The 25283-nt window shown below is 38.9% G+C and overlaps 1 protein-coding gene across 2 annotated transcripts in view; it reads left to right on the forward strand.

Moving 5' to 3' along the window:
- The window catches only part of LOC137306702 (cyclin-dependent kinases regulatory subunit 1-like), a 67574-nt gene extending 42354 nt beyond the window's left edge, over positions 1 to 25220 (forward strand). The window contains exons 1-3 of one of the 2 annotated variants that reach the window (XM_067976053.1): positions 21289 to 21380; positions 23185 to 23312; positions 24323 to 25220. In XM_067976053.1, the coding sequence (XP_067832154.1) occupies positions 21322 to 21380; positions 23185 to 23312; positions 24323 to 24381 (246 nt within the window). In that variant the 5' untranslated portion in view covers positions 21289 to 21321 and the 3' untranslated portion in view covers positions 24382 to 25220. Of the gene's footprint in view, positions 1 to 21288; positions 21381 to 23184; positions 23313 to 24322 lie in introns of those variants that run through there. The other variant, XM_067976052.1, reaches the window with a different exon arrangement.
- Positions 25221 to 25283: the final 63 nt, after the last annotated feature.

Below are 25283 nucleotides of genomic sequence, written 5' to 3' on the forward strand. Positions count from 1 at the left end.
CTCTCCTTTCTTTTCTTCCTTCTATCCATCTATCTTTCTTTTCTTCCATCCATCTATCTATCCTTTCTTTTCTTCCTTCCTTCTATCTATCTTTACTTTCTTTTCTTCCTTCCTCCCATCTATCTTTACTTTCTTTTCTTCCATCCTTCTATCTATCCTTTCTTTTCTTCCTTCCTTCCATCTATCTATCTATCCTTTCTTTTCTTCCTTCCTTCCATCCATCTATCTATCCTTTCTTTTCTTCCTTCCTTCCATCCATCTATCTTTCCTTTCTTTTCTTTTCTTCCTTCCTTCCATCTATCTATCCTTTCTTTTCTTCCTTCCTTCCATCCATCTATCTATCCTTTCTTTTCTTCCTTCCTTCCATCCATCTATCTATCTTTCCTTTCTTTTCTTCCTTCCTTCCATCCATCTATCTATCCTTTCTTTTCTTCCTTCCTTCCATCCATCTATCTATCTTTCCTTTCTTTTCTTCCTTCCTTCCATCCATCTATCTTTCCTTTCTTTTCTTCCTCCCATCCATCTATCTTTCCTTTCTTTTCTTCCTTCCTTCCATCCATCTATCTTTCCTTTCTTTTCTTCCTCCCATCCATCTATCTTTCCTTTCTTTTCTTCCTTCCTTCCATCCATCTATCTTTCCTTTCTTCCATCTATCTTTCTTTTTATCTTTCCTTTCTTTTCTTCCTTCCATCTATCTTTCTTTTCTTCCTCCCATCCATCTATCTTTCCTTTCTTTTCTTCCTTCCTTCCACCCATCTATCTTTCCTTTCTTTTCTTCCTCCCATCCATCTATCTTTCCTTTCTTTTCTTCCTTCCTTCCATCCATCTATCTTTCCTTTCTTCCTTCCTTCCATCTATCTTTCTTTCTATCTTTCCTTTCTTTTCTTCCTTCCATCTATCTTTCTTTTCTTCCTTCCTTCCATCTATCTTTCCTTTCTTTTCTTCCTTCCGTCTATCTTTCCTTTCTTTTCTTCCATCCATCTATCTATCTTTCCTTTCTTCCTTCCTTCCATCTATCTTTCCTTGCTTTTCTTCCTTCCATCCATCTATCTATCTTTCCTTTCTTTTCTTCCTCCCATCCATCTATCTTTCCTTTCCTTTCTTCCTTGCATCTATTTTTCCTTTCCTTTCTTTTTTCCTTCCATCCATCTTTCCTTTCTTTTCTTCCATCCATCTATCTATCTATCCTTTCTTTTCTTCCTTCCTTCCATCCATCTATCCTTCCTTTCTTTTCTTCCATCCATCTATCTATCTATCTTTCTTTTCTTCCTCCCATCTATCTATCTTTCCTTTCTTTTCTTCCATCCATCTATCTATCTTTCCTTTCTTTTCTTCCTTTCTTCCATCCATCTATCTTTCCTTTCTTTTCTTCTATCCATCTATCTTTCCTTTCTTTTCTTCCATCCATTCATCTCTCCTTTCTTTTCTTCCTTCTATCCATCTCTCCTTTCTTTTCTTCCTTCTATCCATCTATGTTTCTTTTCTTTTCTTCCATCCATCTATCTATCCTTTCTTTTCTTCCTTCCTTCTATCTATCTTTACTTTCTTTTCTTCCTTCCTCCCATCTATCTTTACTTTCTTTTCTTCCATCCTTCTATCGATCCTTTCTTTTCTTCCTTCCTTCCATCTATCTATCTATCCTTTCTTTTCTTCCTTCCTTCCATCCATCTATCTATCATTTCTTTTCTTCCATCCTTCCATCCATCTATCTTTCCTTTCTTCCATCTATCTTTCTTTTATCTTTCCTTTCTTTTCTTCCTTCCATCTATCTTTCTTTTCTTCCTCCCATCCATCTATCTTTCCTTTCTTTTCTTCCTTCCTTCCACCCATCTATCTTTCCTTTCTTTTCTTCCTCCCATCCATCTATCTTTCCTTTCTTTTCTTCCTTCCTTCCATCCATCTATCTTTCCTTTCTTCCTTCCTTCCATCTATCTTTCTTTCTATCTTTCCTTTCTTTTCTTCCTTCCATCTATCTTTCTTTTCTTCCTTCCTTCCATCTATCTTTCCTTTCTTTTCTTCCTTCCGTCTATCTTTCCTTTCTTTTCTTCCATCCATCTATCTATCTTTCCTTTCTTCCTTCCTTCCATCTATCTTTCCTTTCTTTTCTTCCTCCCATCCATCTATATTTCCTTTCTTCCTTCCTTCTATTTTTCCTTGCTTTTCTTCCTTCCATCCATCTATCTATCTTTCCTTTCTTTTCTTCCTCCCATCCATCTATCTTTCCTTTCCTTTCTTCCTTGCATCTATTTTTCCTTTCCTTTCTTTTTTCCTTCCATCCATCTTTCCTTTCTTTTCTTCCATCCATCTATCTATCTATCCTTTCTTTTCTTCCTTCCTTCCATCCATCTATCCTTCCTTTCTTTTCTTCCATCCATCTATCTATCTATCTTTCTTTTCTTCCTCCCATCTATCTATCTTTCCTTTCTTTTCTTCCATCCATCTATCTATCTTTCCTTTCTTTTCTTCCTTTCTTCCATCCATCTATCTTTCCTTTCTTTTCTTCTATTCATCTATCTTTCCTTTCTTTTCTTCCATCCATTCATCCCTCCTTTCTTTTCTTCCTTCTATCCATCTCTCCTTTCTTTTCTTCCTTCTATCCATCTATCTTTCTTTTCTTTTCTTCCATCCATCTATCTATCCTTTCTTTTCTACCTTCCTTCTATCTATCTTTACTTTCTTTTCTTCCTTCCTCCCATCTATCTTTACTTTCTTTTCTTCCATCCTTCTATCTATCCTTTCTTTTCTTCCTTCCTTCCATCTATCTATCTATCCTTTCTTTTCTTCCTTCCTTCCATCCATCTATCTATCATTTCTTTTCTTCCTTCCTTCCATCCATCTATCTTTCCTTTCTTCCATCTATCTTTCTTTTTATCTTTCCTTTCTTTTCTTCCTTCCATCTATCTTTCTTTTCTTCCTCCCATCCATCTATCTTTCCTTTCTTTTCTTCCTTCCTTCCACCCATCTATCTTTCCTTTCTTTTCTTCCTCCCATCCATCTATCTTTCCTTTCTTTTCTTCCTTCCTTCCATCCATCTATCTTTCCTTTCTTCCTTCCTTCCATCTATCTTTCTTTCTATCTTTCCTTTCTTTTCTTCCTTCCATCTATCTTTCTTTTCTTCCTTCCTTCCATCTATCTTTCCTTTCTTTTCTTCCTTCCGTCTATCTTTCCTTTCTTTTCTTCCATCCATCTATCTATCTATCCTTTCTTTTCTTCCTTCCTTCCATCTATCTTTCCTTTCTTTTCTTCCATCCATCTATCTATCTATCTTTCTTTTCTTCCTCCCATCCATCGATCTTTCCTTTCTTTTCTTCCATCCATCTATCTATCTTTCCTTTCTTTTCTTCCATCCATCTATCTATCCTTTCTTTTCTTCCTTCCTTCCATCCATCTATCTTTCCTTTCTTTTCTTCCTCCCATCTATCTATCCTTTCTTTTCTTCCTTCCTTCTACCTATCTTTCCTTTCTTTTCTTCCTTCCTCCCATCTATCTTTACTTTCTTTTCTTCCATCCTTCTATCTATCCTTTCTTTTCTTCTTTCCTTCCATCCATCTATCTATCCTTTCTTTTCTTCCATCCATCTATCTATCCTTTATTTTCTTCCTTCCTTCCATCCATCTATCTATCCTTTCTTTTCTTCCTTCCTTCCATCCATCTATCTTTCCTTTCTTTTCTTCCTCCCATCCATCGATCTTTCCTTTCTTTTATCCATCCATCTATCTATCCTTTCTTTTCTTCCTTCCTTCCATCCATCTATGTATCCTTTCTTTTCTTCCTTCCATCCATCTATCTTTCTTTTCTTCCTTCCTTCCATCTATCTTTCCTTTCCTTTCTTCCTCCCATCTATCTTTCCTTTCTTTTCTTCCTTCCGTCTATCTTTCCTTTCTTTTCTTCCTTCCATCCATCTATCTATCTTTCCTTTCTTTTCTTCCTCCCATCTATCTATCTTTCCTTTCTTTTCTTCCTTCCGTCTATCTTTCCTTTCCTTTCTTCCTTCTATCCATCCATCTATCTTTCCTTTCTTTTCTTCCTCCCATCCATCTTTCCTTTCCTTTCTTCCTTCCATCTAGCTTTCCTTTCTTTCCTTCCTTCCATCTATCTTTCCTTTCTTTTCTTCCTTCCGTCTATCTTTCCTTTCTTTTCTTCCATCCATCTATCTATCTTTCCTTTCTTCCATCTATCTTTCCTTTCTTTTCTTCCTCCCATCCATCTATATTTCCTTTCTTCCTTCCTTCTATTTTTCCTTGCTTTTCTTCCTTCCATCCATCTATCTATCTTTCCTTTCTTTTCTTCCTCCCATCCATCTATCTTTCCTTTCCTTTCTTCCTTCCATCTATTTTTCCTTTCCTTTCTTTTCTTCCTCCCATCTATCTATCTTTCCTTTCTTTTCTTCCATCCATCTATCTATCTTTCCTTTCTTTTCTTCCTTTCTTCCATCCATCTATCTTTCCTTTCTTTTCTTCTATCCATCTATCTTTCCTTTCTTTTCTTCCATCCATCCATCTCTCCTTTCTTTTCTTCCTTCTATCCATCTATCTTTCTTTTCTTTTCTTCCATCCATCTATCTATCCTTTCTTTTCTTCCTTCCTTCTATCTATCTTTACTTTCTTTTCTTCCTTCCTCCCATCTATCTTTACTTTCTTTTCTTCCATCCTTCTATCTATCCTTTCTTTTCTTCCTTCCTTCCATCTATCTATCTATCCTTTCTTTTCTTCCTTCCTTCCATCCATCTATCTATCCTTTCTTTTCTTCCTTCCTTCCATCCATCTATCTTTCCTTTCTTTTCTTCCTTCCTTCCATCCATCGATCTTTCCTTTCTTTTCTTCCATCCATCTATCTATCTATCCTTTCTTTTCTTCCTTCCTTCCATCTATCTATCCTTTCTTTTCTTCCTTCCTTCCTTCCATCTATCTTTCCTTTCTTTTCTTCCTTCCGTCTATCTTTCCTTTCTTTTCTTCCATCCATCTATCTATCTATCCTTTCTTTTCTTCCTTCCTTCCATCTATCTTTCCTTTCTTTTCTTCCATCCATCTATCTATCTATCTTTCTTTTCTTCCTCCCATCCATCGATCTTTCCTTTCTTTTCTTCCATCCATCTATCTATCTTTCCTTTCTTTTCTTCCATCCATCTATCTATCCTTTCTTTTCTTCCTTCCTTCCATCCATCTATCTTTCCTTTCTTTTCTTCCTCCCATCTATCTATCCTTTCTTTTCTTCCTTCCTTCTACCTATCTTTCCTTTCTTTTCTTCCTTCCTCCCATCTATCTTTACTTTCTTTTCTTCCATCCTTCTATCTATCCTTTCTTTTCTTCTTTCCTTCCATCCATCTATCTATCCTTTCTTTTCTTCCATCCATCTATCTATCCTTTATTTTCTTCCTTCCTTCCATCCATCTATCTATCCTTTCTTTTCTTCCTTCCTTCCATCCATCTATCTTTCCTTTCTTTTCTTCCTCCCATCCATCGATCTTTCCTTTCTTTTATCCATCCATCTATCTATCCTTTCTTTTCTTCCTTCCTTCCATCCATCTATGTATCCTTTCTTTTCTTCCTTCCATCCATCTATCTTTCTTTTCTTCCTTCCTTCCATCTATCTTTCCTTTCCTTTCTTCCTCCCATCTATCTTTCCTTTCTTTTCTTCCTTCCGTCTATCTTTCCTTTCTTTTCTTCCTTCCATCCATCTATCTATCTTTCCTTTCTTTTCTTCCTCCCATCTATCTATCTTTCCTTTCTTTTCTTCCTTCCGTCTATCTTTCCTTTCCTTTCTTCCTTCTATCCATCCATCTATCTTTCCTTTCTTTTCTTCCTCCCATCCATCTTTCCTTTCCTTTCTTCCTTCCATCTAGCTTTCCTTTCTTTCCTTCCTTCCATCTATCTTTCCTTTCTTTTCTTCCTTCCGTCTATCTTTCCTTTCTTTTCTTCCATCCATCTATCTATCTTTCCTTTCTTCCATCTATCTTTCCTTTCTTTTCTTCCTCCCATCCATCTATATTTCCTTTCTTCCTTCCTTCTATTTTTCCTTGCTTTTCTTCCTTCCATCCATCTATCTATCTTTCCTTTCTTTTCTTCCTCCCATCCATCTATCTTTCCTTTCCTTTCTTCCTTCCATCTATTTTTCCTTTCCTTTCTTTTCTTCCTCCCATCTATCTATCTTTCCTTTCTTTTCTTCCATCCATCTATCTATCTTTCCTTTCTTTTCTTCCTTTCTTCCATCCATCTATCTTTCCTTTCTTTTCTTCTATCCATCTATCTTTCCTTTCTTTTCTTCCATCCATCCATCTCTCCTTTCTTTTCTTCCTTCTATCCATCTATCTTTCTTTTCTTTTCTTCCATCCATCTATCTATCCTTTCTTTTCTTCCTTCCTTCTATCTATCTTTACTTTCTTTTCTTCCTTCCTCCCATCTATCTTTACTTTCTTTTCTTCCATCCTTCTATCTATCCTTTCTTTTCTTCCTTCCTTCCATCTATCTATCTATCCTTTCTTTTCTTCCTTCCTTCCATCCATCTATCTATCCTTTCTTTTCTTCCTTCCTTCCATCCATCTATCTTTCCTTTCTTTTCTTCCTTCCTTCCATCCATCGATCTTTCCTTTCTTTTCTTCCATCCATCTATCTATCTATCCTTTCTTTTCTTCCTTCCTTCCATCTATCTATCCTTTCTTTTCTTCCTTCCTTCCATCCATCTATCTATCCTTTCTTTTCTTCCTTCCTTCCATCCATCTATCTATCTTTCCTTTCTTTTCTTCCTTCCTTCCATCCATCTATCTTTCCTTTCTTTTCTTCCTCCCATCCATCTATCTTTCCTTTCTTTTCTTCCTTCCTTCCATCCATCTATCTTTCCTTTCTTTTCTTCCTCCCATCCATCTATCTTTCCTTTCTTTTCTTCCTTCCTTCCATCCATTTATCTTTCCTTTCTTCCATCTATCTTTCTTTTTATCTTTCCTTTCTTTTCTTCCTTCCATCTATCTTTCTTTTCTTCCTCCCATCCATCTATCTTTCCTTTCTTTTCTTCCTTCCTTCCACCCATCTATCTTTCCCTTCTTTTCTTCCTCCCATCCATCTATCTTTCCTTTCTTTTCTTCCTTCCTTCCATCCATCTATCTTTCCTTTCTTCCTTCCTTCCATCCATCTATCCTTCCTTTCTTTTCTTCCATCCATCTATCTATCTATCTTTCTTTTCTTCCTCCCATCTATCTATCTTTCCTTTCTTTTCTTCCATCCATCTATCTATCTTTCCTTTCTTTTCTTCCATCCTTCTATCTATCCTTTCTTTTCTTCCTTCCTTCCATCTATCTATCTATCCTTTCTTTTCTTCCTTCCTTCCATCCATCTATCTATCATTTCTTTTCTTCCTTCCTTCCATCCATCTATCTTTCCTTTCCTTTCTTCCTTCCATCCATCTATATATCTTTCCTTTCTTTTCTTCCTCCCATCCATCTTTCCTTTCCTTTCTTCCTTCCATCTAGCTTTCCTTTCTTTCCTTCCTTCCATCTATCTTTCCTTTCTTTTCTTCCTTCCGTCTATCTTTCCTTTCTTTTCTTCCATCCATCTATCTATCTTTCCTTTCTTCCTTCCTTCCATCTATCTTTCCTTTCTTTTCTTCCTCCCATCCATCTATATTTCCTTTCTTCCTTCCTTCCTTCTATTTTTCCTTGCTTTTCTTCCTTCCATCCATCTATCTATCTTTCCTTTCTTTTCTTCCTCCCATCCATCTATCTTTCCTTTCCTTTCTTCCTTCCATCTATTTTTCCTTTCCTTTCTTTTTTCCTTCCATCCATCTTTCCTTTCTTTTCTTCCATCCATCTATCTATCCTTTCTTTTCTTCCTTCCTTCCATCCATCTATCTTTCCTTTCTTTTCTTCCATCCATCTATCTATCTATCTTTCTTTTCTTCCTCCCATCTATCTATCTTTCCTTACTTTTCTTCCATCCATCTATCTATCTTTCCTTTCTTTTCTTCCTCCCATCCATCTATCTTTCCTTTCCTTTCTTCCTTCCATCTATTTTTCCTTTCCTTTCTTTTTTCCTTCCATCTATCTTTCCTTTCTTTTCTTCTATCCATCTATCTTTCCTTTCTTTTCTTCCATCCATCCATCTCTCCTTTCTTTTCTTCCTTCTATCCATCTATCTTTCTTTTCTTTTCTTCCATCCATCTATCTATCCTTTCTTTTCTTCCTTCCTTCTATCTATCTTTACTTTCTTTTCTTCCTTCCTCCCATCTATCTTTACTTTCTTTTCTTCCATCCTTCTATCTATCCTTTCTTTTCTTCCTTCCTTCCATCTATCTATCTATCCTTTCTTTTCTTCCTTCCTTCCATCCATCTATCTATCCTTTCTTTTCTTCCTTCCTTCCATCCATCTATCTTTCCTTTCTTTTCTTCCTTCCTTCCATCCATCGATCTTTCCTTTCTTTTCTTCCATCCATCTATCTATCTATCCTTTCTTTTCTTCCTTCCTTCCATCTATCTATCCTTTCTTTTCTTCCTTCCTTCCATCCATCTATCTATCCTTTCTTTTCTTCCTTCCTTCCATCCATCTATCTATCTTTCCTTTCTTTTCTTCCTTCCTTCCATCCATCTATCTTTCCTTTCTTTTCTTCCTCCCATCCATCTATCTTTCCTTTCTTTTCTTCCTTCCTTCCATCCATCTATCTTTCCTTTCTTTTCTTCCTCCCATCCATCTATCTTTCCTTTCTTTTCTTCCTTCCTTCCATCCATTTATCTTTCCTTTCTTCCATCTATCTTTCTTTTTATCTTTCCTTTCTTTTCTTCCTTCCATCTATCTTTCTTTTCTTCCTCCCATCCATCTATCTTTCCTTTCTTTTCTTCCTTCCTTCCACCCATCTATCTTTCCCTTCTTTTCTTCCTCCCATCCATCTATCTTTCCTTTCTTTTCTTCCTTCCTTCCATCCATCTATCTTTCCTTTCTTCCTTCCTTCCATCCATCTATCCTTCCTTTCTTTTCTTCCATCCATCTATCTATCTATCTTTCTTTTCTTCCTCCCATCTATCTATCTTTCCTTTCTTTTCTTCCATCCATCTATCTATCTTTCCTTTCTTTTCTTCCATCCTTCTATCTATCCTTTCTTTTCTTCCTTCCTTCCATCTATCTATCTATCCTTTCTTTTCTTCCTTCCTTCCATCCATCTATCTATCATTTCTTTTCTTCCTTCCTTCCATCCATCTATCTTTCCTTTCCTTTCTTCCTTCCATCCATCTATATATCTTTCCTTTCTTTTCTTCCTCCCATCCATCTTTCCTTTCCTTTCTTCCTTCCATCTAGCTTTCCTTTCTTTCCTTCCTTCCATCTATCTTTCCTTTCTTTTCTTCCTTCCGTCTATCTTTCCTTTCTTTTCTTCCATCCATCTATCTATCTTTCCTTTCTTCCTTCCTTCCATCTATCTTTCCTTTCTTTTCTTCCTCCCATCCATCTATATTTCCTTTCTTCCTTCCTTCCTTCTATTTTTCCTTGCTTTTCTTCCTTCCATCCATCTATCTATCTTTCCTTTCTTTTCTTCCTCCCATCCATCTATCTTTCCTTTCCTTTCTTCCTTCCATCTATTTTTCCTTTCCTTTCTTTTTTCCTTCCATCCATCTTTCCTTTCTTTTCTTCCATCCATCTATCTATCCTTTCTTTTCTTCCTTCCTTCCATCCATCTATCTTTCCTTTCTTTTCTTCCATCCATCTATCTATCTATCTTTCTTTTCTTCCTCCCATCTATCTATCTTTCCTTACTTTTCTTCCATCCATCTATCTATCTTTCCTTTCTTTTCTTCCTCCCATCCATCTATCTTTCCTTTCCTTTCTTCCTTGCCGAGTCGATTGGGGGGGGAGGCTTGCCTGGTCGTGTGGGGGGTTGCCTTCCATCCATCTTCTTTCTTTCTTCTATCCATCGAGCTTTCCTTTCTTTTCTTCCATCCATCCTTCTCTCCTTTCTTTTCTTCCTTCTATCCATCTATCTTTCTTTTCTTTTCTTCCATCCATCTATCTATCCTTTCTTTTCTTCCTTCCTTCTATCTATCTTTACTTTCTTTTCTTCCTTCCTCCCATCTATCTTTACTTTCTTTTCTTCCATCCTTCTATCTATCCTTTCTTTTCTTCCTTCCTTCCATCCATCTATCTTTCCTTTCTTCCATCTATCTTTCTTTTTATCTTTCCTTTCTTTTCTTCCTTCCATCTATCTTTCTTTTCTTCCTCCCATCCATCTATCTTTCCTTTCTTTTCTTCCTTCCTTCCACCCATCTATCTTTCCTTTCTTTTCTTCCTCCCATCCATCTATCTTTCCTTTCTTTTCTTCCTTCCTTCCATCCATCTATCTTTCCTTTCTTCCTTCCTTCCATCTATCTTTCTTTCTATCTTTCCTTTCTTTTCTTCCTTCCATCTATCTTTCTTTTCTTCCTTCCTTCCATCTATCTTTCCTTTCTTTTCTTCCTTCCGTCTATCTTTCCTTTCTTTTCTTCCATCCATCTATCTATCTATCCTTTCTTTTCTTCCTTCCTTCCATCTATCTTTCCTTTCTTTTCTTCCATCCATCTATCTATCTATCTTTCTTTTCTTCCTCCCATCCATCGATCTTTCCTTTCTTTTCTTCCATCCATCTATCTATCTTTCCTTTCTTTTCTTCCATCCATCTATCTATCCTTTCTTTTCTTCCTTCCTTCCATCCATCTATCTTTCCTTTCTTTTCTTCCTCCCATCTATCTATCCTTTCTTTTCTTCCTTCCTTCTACCTATCTTTCCTTTCTTTTCTTCCTTCCTCCCATCTATCTTTACTTTCTTTTCTTCCATCCTTCTATCTATCCTTTCTTTTCTTCTTTCCTTCCATCCATCTATCTATCCTTTCTTTTCTTCCATCCATCTATCTATCCTTTATTTTCTTCCTTCCTTCCATCCATCTATCTATCCTTTCTTTTCTTCCTTCCTTCCATCCATCTATCTTTCCTTTCTTTTCTTCCTCCCATCCATCGATCTTTCCTTTCTTTTATCCATCCATCTATCTATCCTTTCTTTTCTTCCTTCCTTCCATCCATCTATGTATCCTTTCTTTTCTTCCTTCCATCCATCTATCTTTCTTTTCTTCCTTCCTTCCATCTATCTTTCCTTTCCTTTCTTCCTCCCATCTATCTTTCCTTTCTTTTCTTCCTTCCGTCTATCTTTCCTTTCTTTTCTTCCTTCCATCCATCTATCTATCTTTCCTTTCTTTTCTTCCTCCCATCTATCTATCTTTCCTTTCTTTTCTTCCTTCCGTCTATCTTTCCTTTCCTTTCTTCCTTCTATCCATCCATCTATCTTTCCTTTCTTTTCTTCCTCCCATCCATCTTTCCTTTCCTTTCTTCCTTCCATCTAGCTTTCCTTTCTTTCCTTCCTTCCATCTATCTTTCCTTTCTTTTCTTCCTTCCGTCTATCTTTCCTTTCTTTTCTTCCATCCATCTATCTATCTTTCCTTTCTTCCATCTATCTTTCCTTTCTTTTCTTCCTCCCATCCATCTATATTTCCTTTCTTCCTTCCTTCTATTTTTCCTTGCTTTTCTTCCTTCCATCCATCTATCTATCTTTCCTTTCTTTTCTTCCTCCCATCCATCTATCTTTCCTTTCCTTTCTTCCTTCCATCTATTTTTCCTTTCCTTTCTTTTCTTCCTCCCATCTATCTATCTTTCCTTTCTTTTCTTCCATCCATCTATCTATCTTTCCTTTCTTTTCTTCCTTTCTTCCATCCATCTATCTTTCCTTTCTTTTCTTCTATCCATCTATCTTTCCTTTCTTTTCTTCCATCCATCCATCTCTCCTTTCTTTTCTTCCTTCTATCCATCTATCTTTCTTTTCTTTTCTTCCATCCATCTATCTATCCTTTCTTTTCTTCCTTCCTTCTATCTATCTTTACTTTCTTTTCTTCCTTCCTCCCATCTATCTTTACTTTCTTTTCTTCCATCCTTCTATCTATCCTTTCTTTTCTTCCTTCCTTCCATCTATCTATCTATCCTTTCTTTTCTTCCTTCCTTCCATCCATCTATCTATCCTTTCTTTTCTTCCTTCCTTCCATCCATCTATCTTTCCTTTCTTTTCTTCCTTCCTTCCATCCATCGATCTTTCCTTTCTTTTCTTCCATCCATCTATCTATCTATCCTTTCTTTTCTTCCTTCCTTCCATCTATCTATCCTTTCTTTTCTTCCTTCCTTCCATCCATCTATCTATCCTTTCTTTTCTTCCTTCCTTCCATCCATCTATCTATCTTTCCTTTCTTTTCTTCCTTCCTTCCATCCATCTATCTTTCCTTTCTTTTCTTCCTCCCATCCATCTATCTTTCCTTTCTTTTCTTCCTTCCTTCCATCCATCTATCTTTCCTTTCTTTTCTTCCTCCCATCCATCTATCTTTCCTTTCTTTTCTTCCTTCCTTCCATCCATTTATCTTTCCTTTCTTCCATCTATCTTTCTTTTTATCTTTCCTTTCTTTTCTTCCTTCCATCTATCTTTCTTTTCTTCCTCCCATCCATCTATCTTTCCTTTCTTTTCTTCCTTCCTTCCACCCATCTATCTTTCCCTTCTTTTCTTCCTCCCATCCATCTATCTTTCCTTTCTTTTCTTCCTTCCTTCCATCCATCTATCTTTCCTTTCTTCCTTCCTTCCATCCATCTATCCTTCCTTTCTTTTCTTCCATCCATCTATCTATCTATCTTTCTTTTCTTCCTCCCATCTATCTATCTTTCCTTTCTTTTCTTCCATCCATCTATCTATCTTTCCTTTCTTTTCTTCCATCCTTCTATCTATCCTTTCTTTTCTTCCTTCCTTCCATCTATCTATCTATCCTTTCTTTTCTTCCTTCCTTCCATCCATCTATCTATCATTTCTTTTCTTCCTTCCTTCCATCCATCTATCTTTCCTTTCCTTTCTTCCTTCCATCCATCTATATATCTTTCCTTTCTTTTCTTCCTCCCATCCATCTTTCCTTTCCTTTCTTCCTTCCATCTAGCTTTCCTTTCTTTCCTTCCTTCCATCTATCTTTCCTTTCTTTTCTTCCTTCCGTCTATCTTTCCTTTCTTTTCTTCCATCCATCTATCTATCTTTCCTTTCTTCCTTCCATCTATCTTTCCTTTCTTTTCTTCCTCCCATCCATCTATATTTCCTTTCTTCCTTCCTTCCTTCTATTTTTCCTTGCTTTTCTTCCTTCCATCCATCTATCTATCTTTCCTTTCTTTTCTTCCTCCCATCCATCTATCTTTCCTTTCCTTTCTTCCTTCCATCTATTTTTCCTTTCCTTTCTTTTTTCCTTCCATCCATCTTTCCTTTCTTTTCTTCCATCCATCTATCTATCCTTTCTTTTCTTCCTTCCTTCCATCCATCTATCTTTCCTTTCTTTTCTTCCATCCATCTATCTATCTATCTTTCTTTTCTTCCTCCCATCTATCTATCTTTCCTTACTTTTCTTCCATCCATCTATCTATCTTTCCTTTCTTTTCTTCCTCCCATCCATCTATCTTTCCTTTCCTTTCTTCCTTCCATCTATTTTTCCTTTCCTTTCTTTTTTCCTTCCATCCATCTTTCCTTTCTTTTCTTCTATCCATCTATCTTTCCTTTCTTTTCTTCCATCCATCCATCTCTCCTTTCTTTTCTTCCTTCTATCCATCTATCTTTCTTTTCTTTTCTTCCATCCATCTATCTATCCTTTCTTTTCTTCCTTCCTTCTATCTATCTTTACTTTCTTTTCTTCCTTCCTCCCATCTATCTTTACTTTCTTTTCTTCCATCCTTCTATCTATCCTTTCTTTTCTTCCTTCCTTCCATCTATCTATCTATCCTTTCTTTTCTTCCTTCCTTCCATCCATCTATCTATCCTTTCTTTTCTTCCTTCCTTCCATCCATCTATCTTTCCTTTCTTTTCTTTTCTTCCTTCCTTCCATCTATCTATCCTTTCTTTTCTTCCTTCCTTCCATCCATCTATCTATCCTTTCTTTTCTTCCTTCCTTCCATCCATCTATCTATCTTTCCTTTCTTTTCTTCCTTCCTTCCATCCATCTATCTATCCTTTCTTTTCTTCCTTCCTTCCATCCATCTATCTATCTTTCCTTTCTTTTCTTCCTTCCTTCCATCCATCTATCTTTCCTTTCTTTTCTTCCTCCCATCCATCTATCTTTCCTTTCTTTTCTTCCTTCCTTCCATCCATCTATCTTTCCTTTCTTTTCTTCCTCCCATCCATCTATCTTTCCTTTCTTTTCTTCCTTCCTTCCATCCATCTATCTTTCCTTTCTTCCATCTATCTTTCTTTTTATCTTTCCTTTCTTTTCTTCCTTCCATCTATCTTTCTTTTCTTCCTCCCATCCATCTATCTTTCCTTTCTTTTCTTCCTTCCTTCCACCCATCTATCTTTCCTTTCTTTTCTTCCTCCCATCCATCTATCTTTCCTTTCTTTTCTTCCTTCCTTCCATCCATCTATCTTTCCTTTCTTCCTTCCTTCCATCTATCTTTCTTTCTATCTTTCCTTTCTTTTCTTCCTTCCATCTATCTTTCTTTTCTTCCTTCCTTCCATCTATCTTTCCTTTCTTTTCTTCCTTCCGTCTATCTTTCCTTTCTTTTCTTCCATCCATCTATCTATCTTTCCTTTCTTCCTTCCTTCCATCTATCTTTCCTTGCTTTTCTTCCTTCCATCCATCTATCTATCTTTCCTTTCTTTTCTTCCACCCATCCATCTATCTTTCCTTTCCTTTCTTCCTTGCATCTATTTTTCCTTTCCTTTCTTTTTTCCTTCCATCCATCTTTCCTTTCTTTTCTTCCATCCATCTATCTATCTATCCTTTCTTTTCTTCCTTCCTTCCATCCATCTATCCTTCCTTTCTTTTCTTCCATCCATCTATCTATCTATCTTTCTTTTCTTCCTCCCATCTATCTATCTTTCCTTTCTTTTCTTCCATCCATCTATCTATCTTTCCTTTCTTTTCTTCCTTTCTTCCATCCATCTATCTTTCCTTTCTTTTCTTCTATTCATCTATCTTTCCTTTCTTTTCTTCCATCCATTCATCCCTCCTTTCTTTTCTTCCTTCTATCCATCTCTCCTTTCTTTTCTTCCTTCTATCCATCTATCTTTCTTTTCTTTTCTTCCATCCATCTATCTATCCTTTCTTTTCTACCTTCCTTCTATCTATCTTTACTTTCTTTTCTTCCTTCCTCCCATCTATCTTTACTTTCTTTTCTTCCATCCTTCTATCTATCCTTTCTTTTCTTCCTTCCTTCCATCTATCTATCTATCCTTTCTTTTCTTCCTTCCTTCCATCCATCTATCTATCATTTCTTTTCTTCCTTCCTTCCATCCATCTATCTTTCCTTTCTTCCATCTATCTTTCTTTTTATCTTTCCTTTCTTTTCTTCCTTCCATCTATCTTTCTTTTCTTCCTCCCATCCATCTATCTTTCCTTTCTTTTCTTCCTTCCTTCCACCCATCTATCTTTCCTTTCTTTTCTTCCTCCCATCCATCTATCTTTCCTTTCTTTTCTTCCTTCCTTCCATCCATCTATCTTTCCTTTCTTCCTTCCTTCCATCTATCTTTCTTTCTATCTTTCCTTTCTTTTCTTCCTTCCATCTATCTTTCTTTTCTTCCTTCCTTCCATCTATCTTTCCTTTCTTTTCTTCCTTCCGTCTATCTTTCCTTTCTTTTCTTCCATCCATCTATCTATCTTTCCTTTCTTCCTTCCTTCCATCTATCTTTCCTTTCTTTTCTTCCTCCCATCCATCTATATTTCCTTTCTTCCTTCCTTCTATTTTTCCTTGCTTTTCTTCCTTCCATCCATCTATCTATCTTTCCTTTCTTTTCTTCCTCCCATCCATCTATCTTTCCTTTCCTTTCTTCCTTGCATCTATTTTTCCTTTCCTTTCTTTTTTCCTTCCATCCATCTTTCCTTTCTTTTCTTCCATCCATCTATCTATCTATCCTTTCTTTTCTTCCTTCCTTCCATCCATCTATCCTTCCTTTCTTTTCTTCCATCCATCTATCTATCTATCTTTCTTTTCTTCCTCCCATCTATCTATCTTTCCTTTCTTTTCTTCCATCCATCTATCTATCTTTCCTTTCTTTTCTTCCTTTCTTCCATCCATCTATCTTTCCTTTCTTTTCTTCTATCCATCTATCTTTCCTTTCTTTTCTTCCATCCATTCATCTCTCCTTTCTTTTCTTCCTTCTATCCATCTCACCTTTCTTTTCTTCCTTCTATCCATCTATCTTTCTTTTCTTTTCTTCCATCCATCTATCTATCCTTTCTTTTCTTCCTTCCTTCTATCTATCTTTACTTTCTTTTCTTCCTTCCTCCCATCTATCTTTACTTTCTTTTCTTCCATCCTTCTATCTATCCTTTCTTTTCTTCCTTCCTTCCATCTATCTATCCATCCTTTCTTTTCTTCCTTCCTTCCATCCATCTATCTATCATTTCTTTTCTTCCTTCCTTCCATCCATCTATCTTTCCTTTCTTTTCTTCCTTCCATCCATCGATCTTTCCTTTCTCTTCTTCCATCCATCTATTTATCTATCCTTTCTTTTCTTCCTTCCTTCCATCTATCTATCCTTTCTTTTCTTCCTTCCTTCCATCCATCTATCTATCCTTTCTTTTCTTCCTTCCTTCCATCCATCTATCTATCTTTCCTTTCTTTTCTTCCTTCCTTCCATCCATCTATCTTTCCTTTCTTTTCTTCCTCCCATCCATCTATCTTTCCTTTCTTTTCTTCCTTCCTTCCATCCATCTATCTTTCCTTTCTTTTCTTCCTCCCATCCATCTATCTTTCCTTTCTTTTCTTCCTTCCTTCCATCCATCTATCTTTCCTTTCTTCCATCTATCTTTCTTTTTATCTTTCCTTTCTTTTCTTCCTTCCATCTATCTTTCTTTTCTTCCTCCCATCCACCTATCTTTCCTTTCTTTTCTTCCTTCCTTCCATCCATCTATCTTTCCTTTCTTTTCTTCCTCCCATCCATCTATCTTTCCTTTCTTTTCTTCCTTCCTTCCATCCATCTATCTTTCCTTTCTTCCATCTATCTTTCTTTTTATCTTTCCTTTCTTTTCTTCCTTCCATCTATCTTTCTTTTCTTCCTCCCATCCATCTATCTTTCCTTTCTTTTCTTCCTTCCTTCCACCCATCTATCTTTCCTTTCTTTTCTTCCATCCATCTATCTATCTATCCTTTCTTTTCTTCCTTCCTTCCATGCATCTATCTTTCCTTTCTTTTCTTCCATCCATCTATCTATCTCTCTTTCTTTTCTTCCTCCCATCCATCGATCTTTCCTTTCTTTTCTTCCATCCATCTATCTATCTTTCCTTTCTTTTCTTCCATCCATCTATCTCTCCTTTCTTTTCTCCCTTCTATCCATCTATCTTTCTTTTCTTTTCTTCCATCCATCTATCTATCCTTTCTTTTCTTCCTTCCTTCTACCTATCTTTCCTTTCTTTTCTTCCTTCCTCCCATCTATCTTTAATTTCTTTTCTTCCATCCATCTATCTATCTATCCTTTCTTTTCTTCCTTTCTTCCATCCATCTATCTATCTTTCCTTTCTTTTCTTCCTTCCTTCCATCCATCTATCTTTCCTTTCTTTTCTTCCTCCCATCCATCTATCTTTCCTTTCTTTTCTTCCTTCCTTCCATCCATCTATCTTTCCTTTCTTTTCTTCCTCCCATCCATCTATCTTTCCTTTCTTTTCTTCCTTCCTTCCATCCATCTATCTTTCCTTTCTTCCTTCCTTCCATCTATATTTCTTTTCTTCCTTCCTACCATCTATCTTTCCTTTCTTTTCTTCCTTCCGTCTATCTTTCCTTTCTTTTCTTCCATCCATCTATCTATCTTTCCTTTCTTCCATCTATCTTTCCTTTCTTTTCTTCCTCCCATCCATCTATATTTCCTTTCTTCCTTCCTTCTATTTTTCCTTGCTTTTCTTCCTTCCATCCATCTATCTATCTTTCCTTTCTTTTCTTCCTCCCATCCATCTATCTTTCCTTTCCTTTCTTCCTTCCATCTATTTTTCCTTTCCTTTCTTTTTTCCTTCCATCTATCTTTCCTTTCTTTTCTTCCATCCATCTATCTATCTATCCTTTCTTTTCTTCCTTCCTTCCATTTATCTTTCCTTTCTTTTCTTCCATCCATCTATCTATCTATCTTTCTTTTCTTCCTCCCATCCATCGATCTTTCCTTTCTTTTCTTCCATCCATCTATCTATCTTTCCTTTCTTTTCTTCCATCCATCTATCTATCCTTTCTTTTCTTCCTTCCTTCCATCCATCTATCTTTCCTTTCTTTTCTTCCTCCCATCTATCTATCCTTTCTTTTCTTCCTTCCTTCTACCTATCTTTCCTTTCTTTTCTTCCTTCCTCCCATCTATCTTTACTTTCTTTTCTTCCATCCTTCTATCTATCCTTTCTTTTCTTCTTTCCTTCCATCCATCTATCTATCCTTTCTTTTCTTCCATCCATCTATCTATCCTTTATTTTCTTCCTTCCTTCCATCCATCTATCTATCCTTTCTTTTCTTCCTTCCTTCCATCCATCTATCTTTCCTTTCTTTTCTTCCTCCCATCCATCGATCTTTCCTTTCTTTTATCCATCCATCTATCTATCCTTTCTTTTCTTCCTTCCTTCCATCCATCTATGTATCCTTTCTTTTCTTCCTTCCATCCATCTATCTTTCTTTTCTTCCTTCCTTCCATCTATCTTTCCTTTCCTTTCTTCCTCCCATCTATCTTTCCTTTCTTTTCTTCCTTCCGTCTATCTTTCCTTTCTTTTCTTCCTTCCATCCATCTATCTATCTTTCCTTTCTTTTCTTCCTCCCATCTATCTATCTTTCCTTTCTTTTCTTCCTTCCGTCTATCTTTCCTTTCCTTTCTTCCTTCCATCCATCTATCTATCTTTCCTTTCTTTTCTTCCTCCCATCCATCTTTCCTTTCCTTTCTTCCTTCCATCTAGCTTTCCTTTCTTTACTTCCTTCCATCTATCTTTCCTTTCTTTTCTTCCTTCCGTCTATCTTTCCTTTCTTTTCTTCCATCCATCTATCTATCTTTCCTTTCTTCCATCTATCTTTCCTTTCTTTTCTTCCTCCCATCCATCTATATTTCCTTTCTTCCTTCCTTCTATTTTTCCTTGCTTTTCTTCCTTCCATCCATCTATCTATCTTTCCTTTCTTTTCTTCCTCCCATCCATCTATCCTTTCCTTTCTTCCTTCCATCTATTTTTCCTTTCCTTTCTTTTCTTCCTCCCATCTATCTACCTTTCCTTTCTTTTCTTCCATCCATCTATCTATCTTTCCTTTCTTTTCTTCCTTTCTTCCATCCATCTATCTTTCCTTTCTTTTCTTCTATCCATCTATCTTTCCTTTCTTTTCTTCCATCCATCCATCTCTCCTTTCTTTTCTTCCTTCTATCCTCTATCTTTCTTTTCTTTTCTTCCATCCATCTATCTATCCTTTCTTTTCTTCCTTCCTTCTATCTATCTTTACTTTCTTTTCTTCCTTCCTCCCATCTATCTTTACTTTCTTTTCTTCCATCCTTCTATCTATCCTTTCTTTTCTTCCTTCCTTCCATCCATCTATCTATCCTTTCTTTTCTTCCTTCCTTCCATCCATCTATCTTTCCTTTCTTTTCTTCCTTCCTTCCATCCATCGATCTTTCCTTTCTTTTCTTCCATCCATCTATCTATCTATCCTTTCTTTTCTTCCTTCCTTCCATCTATCTATCCTTTCTTTTCTTCCTTCCTTCCATCCATCTATCTATCTTTCCTTTCTTTTCTTCCTTCCTTCCATCCATCTATCTTTCCTTTCTTTTCTTCCTCCCATCCATCTATCTTTCCTTTCTTTTCTTCCTTCCTTCCATCCATCTATCTTTCCTTTCTTTTCTTCCTCCCATCCATCTATCTTTCCTTTCTTTTCTTCCTTCCTTCCATCCATTTATCTTTCCTTTCTTCCATCTATCTTTCTTTTTATCTTTCCTTTCTTTTCTTCCTTCCATCTATCTTTCTTTTCTTCCTCCCATCCATCTATCTTTCCTTTCTTTTCTTCCTTCCTTCCACCCATCTATCTTTCCCTTCTTTTCTTCCTCCCATCCATCTATCTTTCCTTTCTTTTCTTCCTTCCTTCCATCCATCTATCTTTCCTTTCTTCCTTCCTTCCATCTATCTTTCTTTCCATCTTTCCTTTCTATTCTTCCTTCCATCTATCTTTCTTTTCTTCCTTCCTTCCATCTATCTTTCCTTTCTTTTTTTCCTTCCATCTATCTTTCCTTTCTTTTCTTCCTTCCTTCCATCCATCTATCTTTCCTTTCTTTTCTTCCATCCATCTATCTATCTTTCTTTTCTTCCTCCCATCCATCGATCTTTCCTTTCTTTTCTTCCTCCCATCCATCGATCTTTCCTTTCTTTTCTTCCTCCCATCCATCTATCTTTCCTTTCTTTTCTTCCTCCCATCCATCGATCTTTCCTTTCTTTTCTTCCATCCATCTATCTATCCTTTCTTTTCTTTCTTCCTCCCATCCATCGATCTTTCCTTTCTTTTCTTCTTTTCTTCCATCCATCTATCTATCCTTTCCTTTCTTTTCTTCCTCCCATCCATCGATCTTTCCTTTCTTTTCTTCCTCCCATCCATCTATCTTTCCTTTCTTTTCTTCCTCCCATCCATCGATCTTTCCTTTCTTTTCTTCCATCCATCTATCTATCCTTTCTTTTCTTCCTTCCTCCCATCCACCTATCTTTCCTTTCTTTTCTTCCTCCCATCCATCGATCTTTCCTTTCTTTTCTTCTTTTCTTCCATCCATCTATCTATCTTTCTTTCTTTCTTTCTTTCCTTCCCTCTCTCCTGAACTTCAAAAGTTTTTGAAAATTTCGGGCTGTCCAAACCTCCACTGACCAATGGAAGATGGGCGATGGGGACTGGAGGTCAGCTGATTACTCGCAACCGGCCAATCAGCTGATCGGGTCTTTGCAGCGTCTTTAAGTGACCAATGAAAACGGCCCTTTCGGTCAGCTGATCTCATTCAAAAAAAAGGCGGGAATCCGTCAGTTGAGAACTCACCAAGAGGCGCCTGGAGATCAGCTGATGATTGGGTGGTGCGGGCCAATGGGAGGGTGAGTGGGCGGAGCCTGGGGGTCAGGTGACGCGATGCTGGCCAACGTGGGTGAGTGGGCGGGCCCGGTAGGTCAGGTGACCCGGTACTGGCCTTTGAGGAGTGAGTGGGCGGGGCCGACGTGTCAGGTGATGCGGCGCGGGCCAATGGGGAGTGAGTGGGCGGGACCGACGGGTCAGGTGATGCGGCGCGGACCAATGGGGAGTTTGCGCGCGCAGTTTGGCGGCGCCGGCCCGGAGCGGCGGTTGGGGGAAGAATGGACCGGAACGAGATTTACTACTCGGACCGATACAACGACGGGGAGTTCGAGTACCGGTGAGCGGGGGGCCGCCGCCTGACCCCGGCCGTCAGGGCCCGGCGGACATCGTTAGTTATTAATCCGCCGCTTCGGGTTTAGATCCCAGTGTTTTCCCCCCCCTCACCCCCTATCCCGATTTAAACTCTGTCCCTCAGATTTTTTTCTCTCCGGTTTAATTTTGTTTTTTTGATTTTTGTCTTTTTGCCCCAAAAGGGGTTTTAGTTTTAAACTAATTTTGAAGCGGTTTCCAATCGATTTCCGGTTGCGGACCGGAAGCCACCCGTTTGGATAGGGCTGATTCACAGGCGCGTTGGCTGCTGGGAAATTAGGACCCGGCGGCCATTCGGCCCCTCCTGCCCGTCCCGCCGCTCCATTAGACCAATGGCTGATCTTGAGGTCTGGGTGATCTTATTGCGCAGTGTGGAGCTGAGTCCCTCATTTCCTTCCCCTCCCACCCCCCCCCCTCCCCCCCCCCCTCCCCCTCCCCCCCCCCTCCCCTCCCCCTCACTTGATCAGTAGGCACTCACGTTACGCACTGGAGGAGAGGCCCGTTGGCAGAAGAGCAGGGGAGTTCTTCCCGGTGTTCTGGCCAATATCTATTCCCACCCCCCCCCCCCCCCCCTCACGAGAACAGATGATCTGGTCGTTATCACATTGCTGCTTGTAAGACCTTGCTATGCACATATTGGCTATAAAGTGCTTAGGTTGTGAAAGGTGCTATATAAATGCAAGTTTGTTCTTCAGTAGCAGACTGTGGTTTGGGCTATATACGAGCAAACAGATTTGCTGATAAATTGAGAGATGAATGGTCGTGAAGTTATGCTAATATTTTTATATTTGAAGGAGAAATAGTTGAGTCATGCTTCCTGCACTAAAACTCAATGTAAAACTAGACCTAAGGCAAGGTTCTGTCCGTGACCTGGTGTGGCAGTTCACTGCTAACCTTCCTCGCCCTCATCCTCTTCCCGCTCCATGGCTTCTCGGGAACACATTGACCTATTTCAAACACTTTTTGGACAAACTGTGAGATGTTCCTTCATCAAGAGCCACGGGGAGCAATAATGAGCTTGCGCATCAAAGGCTTTGAAATGACTTCCTGCACCACAGACTCATCTATATTCTCTGCAGAAGCAGCAATCGTGACTCATATTTTAAGTGCCTGCTAGTCCCCTGTGCAAAGATATTCAAAAATGCCTGTTTTCTAAGTGATCACTTGGCCTGTTAATTGGCTATTAGGCCTTAAGGATCAGTGTTTTTTTTTTGACGGAGTTCACTTTTCTTGCATAGTTTTGATGTGCCAAACAATCTGAGAAAGAGAGAACGTGGATTTATCCAGCACCGTCGCGGCCTAAGGACGTCCCAAAGGACTTTACAGGCCCTGAAGTACTTTTGAAATGTAGTCACTGCTGTAATATTGCAGAATGAGCACAGTTATGGTATTGGACCCTTTCTGTTGCAAGCAGTTTTGCAGGTTTCTGTTCTGCCGAATGCCCAGTTTACTCCGGGTGGCTTCAGGGAGCTTTGTATGTGTGAAATCACGAATGCACAATTGGTGCAAAGTTACAGTCTGGCTTAGGACCGTCCCCAGAGTTTGGGGGGGGGGTCAAAGTTTGTGGAGGTCATTGTGCTGAAAGACCACTGCTGGTCTGTAAAGGGCGACCCACAGCCACGTCTCAAAATAATGGCCTGAATTCACCTCCCACTGGAGCAAGCCGGAAGGGAAAATGCAAGCTCCAGGTTCATTCCATCTTCTGTTTTTAAGCAGCGTAAGGGGCTGTTTTGCTTACTAATCGAATAACGAGACAAGTTTTCTCTTCCCAGTCATGTCATGTTACCCAAGAAGATAGCAAAGTTGGTCCCCAAGACGCACCTCATGTCCGAGACCGAATGGAGGAATCTAGGAGTGCAGCAGAGCCCGGGCTGGATACACTACATGATCCACGAGCCAGGTAAATTCGCCAATGTTCCAAGACGCAGCTGGGGAGAATTTTGCTTTTGTGATTTTAAAATATCCCTTGCAGGACCATCAGGAAGCTTTCCACCTCCAGATCGCCAAAAGCCCAAATACTGCTTTCACCCAGCGCTCAGACTAACCCATGTGCCTCAGCCCACCTACCCCTTTGTCAGGGATACAGTCAATACCTAGTGCTGATGAAACGTATTGGTCTCTTGAGACCTTCACTGCACGTAACTGCAAGTGCCACTTCATGTAACCTGTAATGTGCCGTAGCTTAAGAATGCATAAAAATGTACTGAACTCAATGAAACCTTTTAGTTAAATGGTGGAATCCTTTGCAATCTATTGGATTTACAAATTAACATCGGTCCGATGTCCTGTGCGGGTCAATGCAGGGCTGTGTTTGTGTGAAGCTATGCTTACCAAGACCATGGAAGGTTTTCACCTTCGATCCCCAGTCTGTGCTAAGCTAGCTGATCTGAGCCAGGCTAGGTGTGCTGCCATTAGCTTCAGCTGCCCTACGCTAGGAATTGGGGAGGGGGGAAGGAATCAGCCGAGGTTCCCACTTCTGATTGCTATCACTCCCACTGTGCTTGTCGAGCGATGAGAGGATTTGGCCCTGCTGTGATGCCTTCCGTGATCAAATAGCCTGTGGACTTGGCTTGCTACTTAGGTGTGTAGTATGGGATGGGGTGGGGGCTGCTGCTAGCTCCTGAGGAACCATCCCCATGCAGGACCAGTGCTTTCAGGAGAGGAGGGGAGAAAATGGAAATGTTATGAAACAAATGTTTGACTGTCGAGGGTTATGTGCCCCCCCAGAGTGGGATAAGCCCCTAAATAAGTTCCTGTTGATCTGCAGTGTTAACCCGAAACTCGCTCGAAATGGAGGTTAAGAAGAAAGGTGACCAACTTGCATTGCAACTACACCTATTTTTTTGTGGGGGTTGGGGTCTTTGCAAACGTGAATTGTGTCCTTCACGAGCTGTCTTGTTTCCTCCTCAGAGCCTCACATCTTGCTGTTCAGGAGGCCACTGCCAAAGAAAGAGCTCGAAGGAATCTGACAGCCCAATCCGGCCCGGCCCCCCCCCAACCCCGACCCGACCTGACCCACGCTGGCAGCTGCACTGGGAATGAATGCCTCTTCCACACGAAGCCTCTCGCCTTCACTCCCACACCGCTGTGTGGCCGGACTGCTTTTTAAACCAGAACTTGGCAAGTGTTTTACGGATCCAGAATTATGGCGGAGAAACTAGACCTCTTCCCCTCTCGAACTTCTTCTCAGATTTCATTTTATCATTCGAAGACTGTTTTTAAAAAAAAAATATTAAGCCGGGCCCTCCAAATATGCAACACTGTAAATCCAGTGGGTGTTTAATCAACTATCTCCTTCCTCATTTTATAGCCATGATAATCATGAATGGAGAGAGAAGCTTGAAAGACCAATCCACCATGTCGGTAACTATTAAAACCAGAATTGTTAGCAGTGTTTATCCGGTCTCGTTTCCAGGCAGGGACGCAGTTTTATTTTGGGGTAACAAATGCTCACGGGAGGGGGCATGCCATGGCATCGTTATCGCTCGATAGTGCTTTGCAGTCAGTTATTTCCTTCTGCTCCTTTTCCCGTGTTCATCGGCCGACTCCAGTCTATGTCGTCACCTAGGGTTTCAGTCGAGTGTAATGGTGAGCCTGTGAAACGTTGCACTGTAGTCCTCTCCGACTAATACAACAAAATTTGCATTTATATAGCGCTTTTAACATCGTCAAAAATTTGACACTGAGCCACATGAGATATTAGGACAGGTGACCAAAAGCTCGGTCAAAATGGTTTTAAGGAACGCCTTAAAGGAGGAGAGAGAGGCGGAGAGGTTTAGGGAGGGAATTCCAGAGCTTAGGGGCTGGAGGAGGTTAGAGAGATGGGGGGGGGGGTGCATGGAGGGGATTTGATACTAAGGTTCCGCCAAGA

This window comes from Heptranchias perlo, chromosome 44 (assembly GCF_035084215.1).
Source record: "Heptranchias perlo isolate sHepPer1 chromosome 44, sHepPer1.hap1, whole genome shotgun sequence".
NCBI classification, from domain to species: Eukaryota; Metazoa; Chordata; class Chondrichthyes; order Hexanchiformes; family Hexanchidae; genus Heptranchias; species Heptranchias perlo.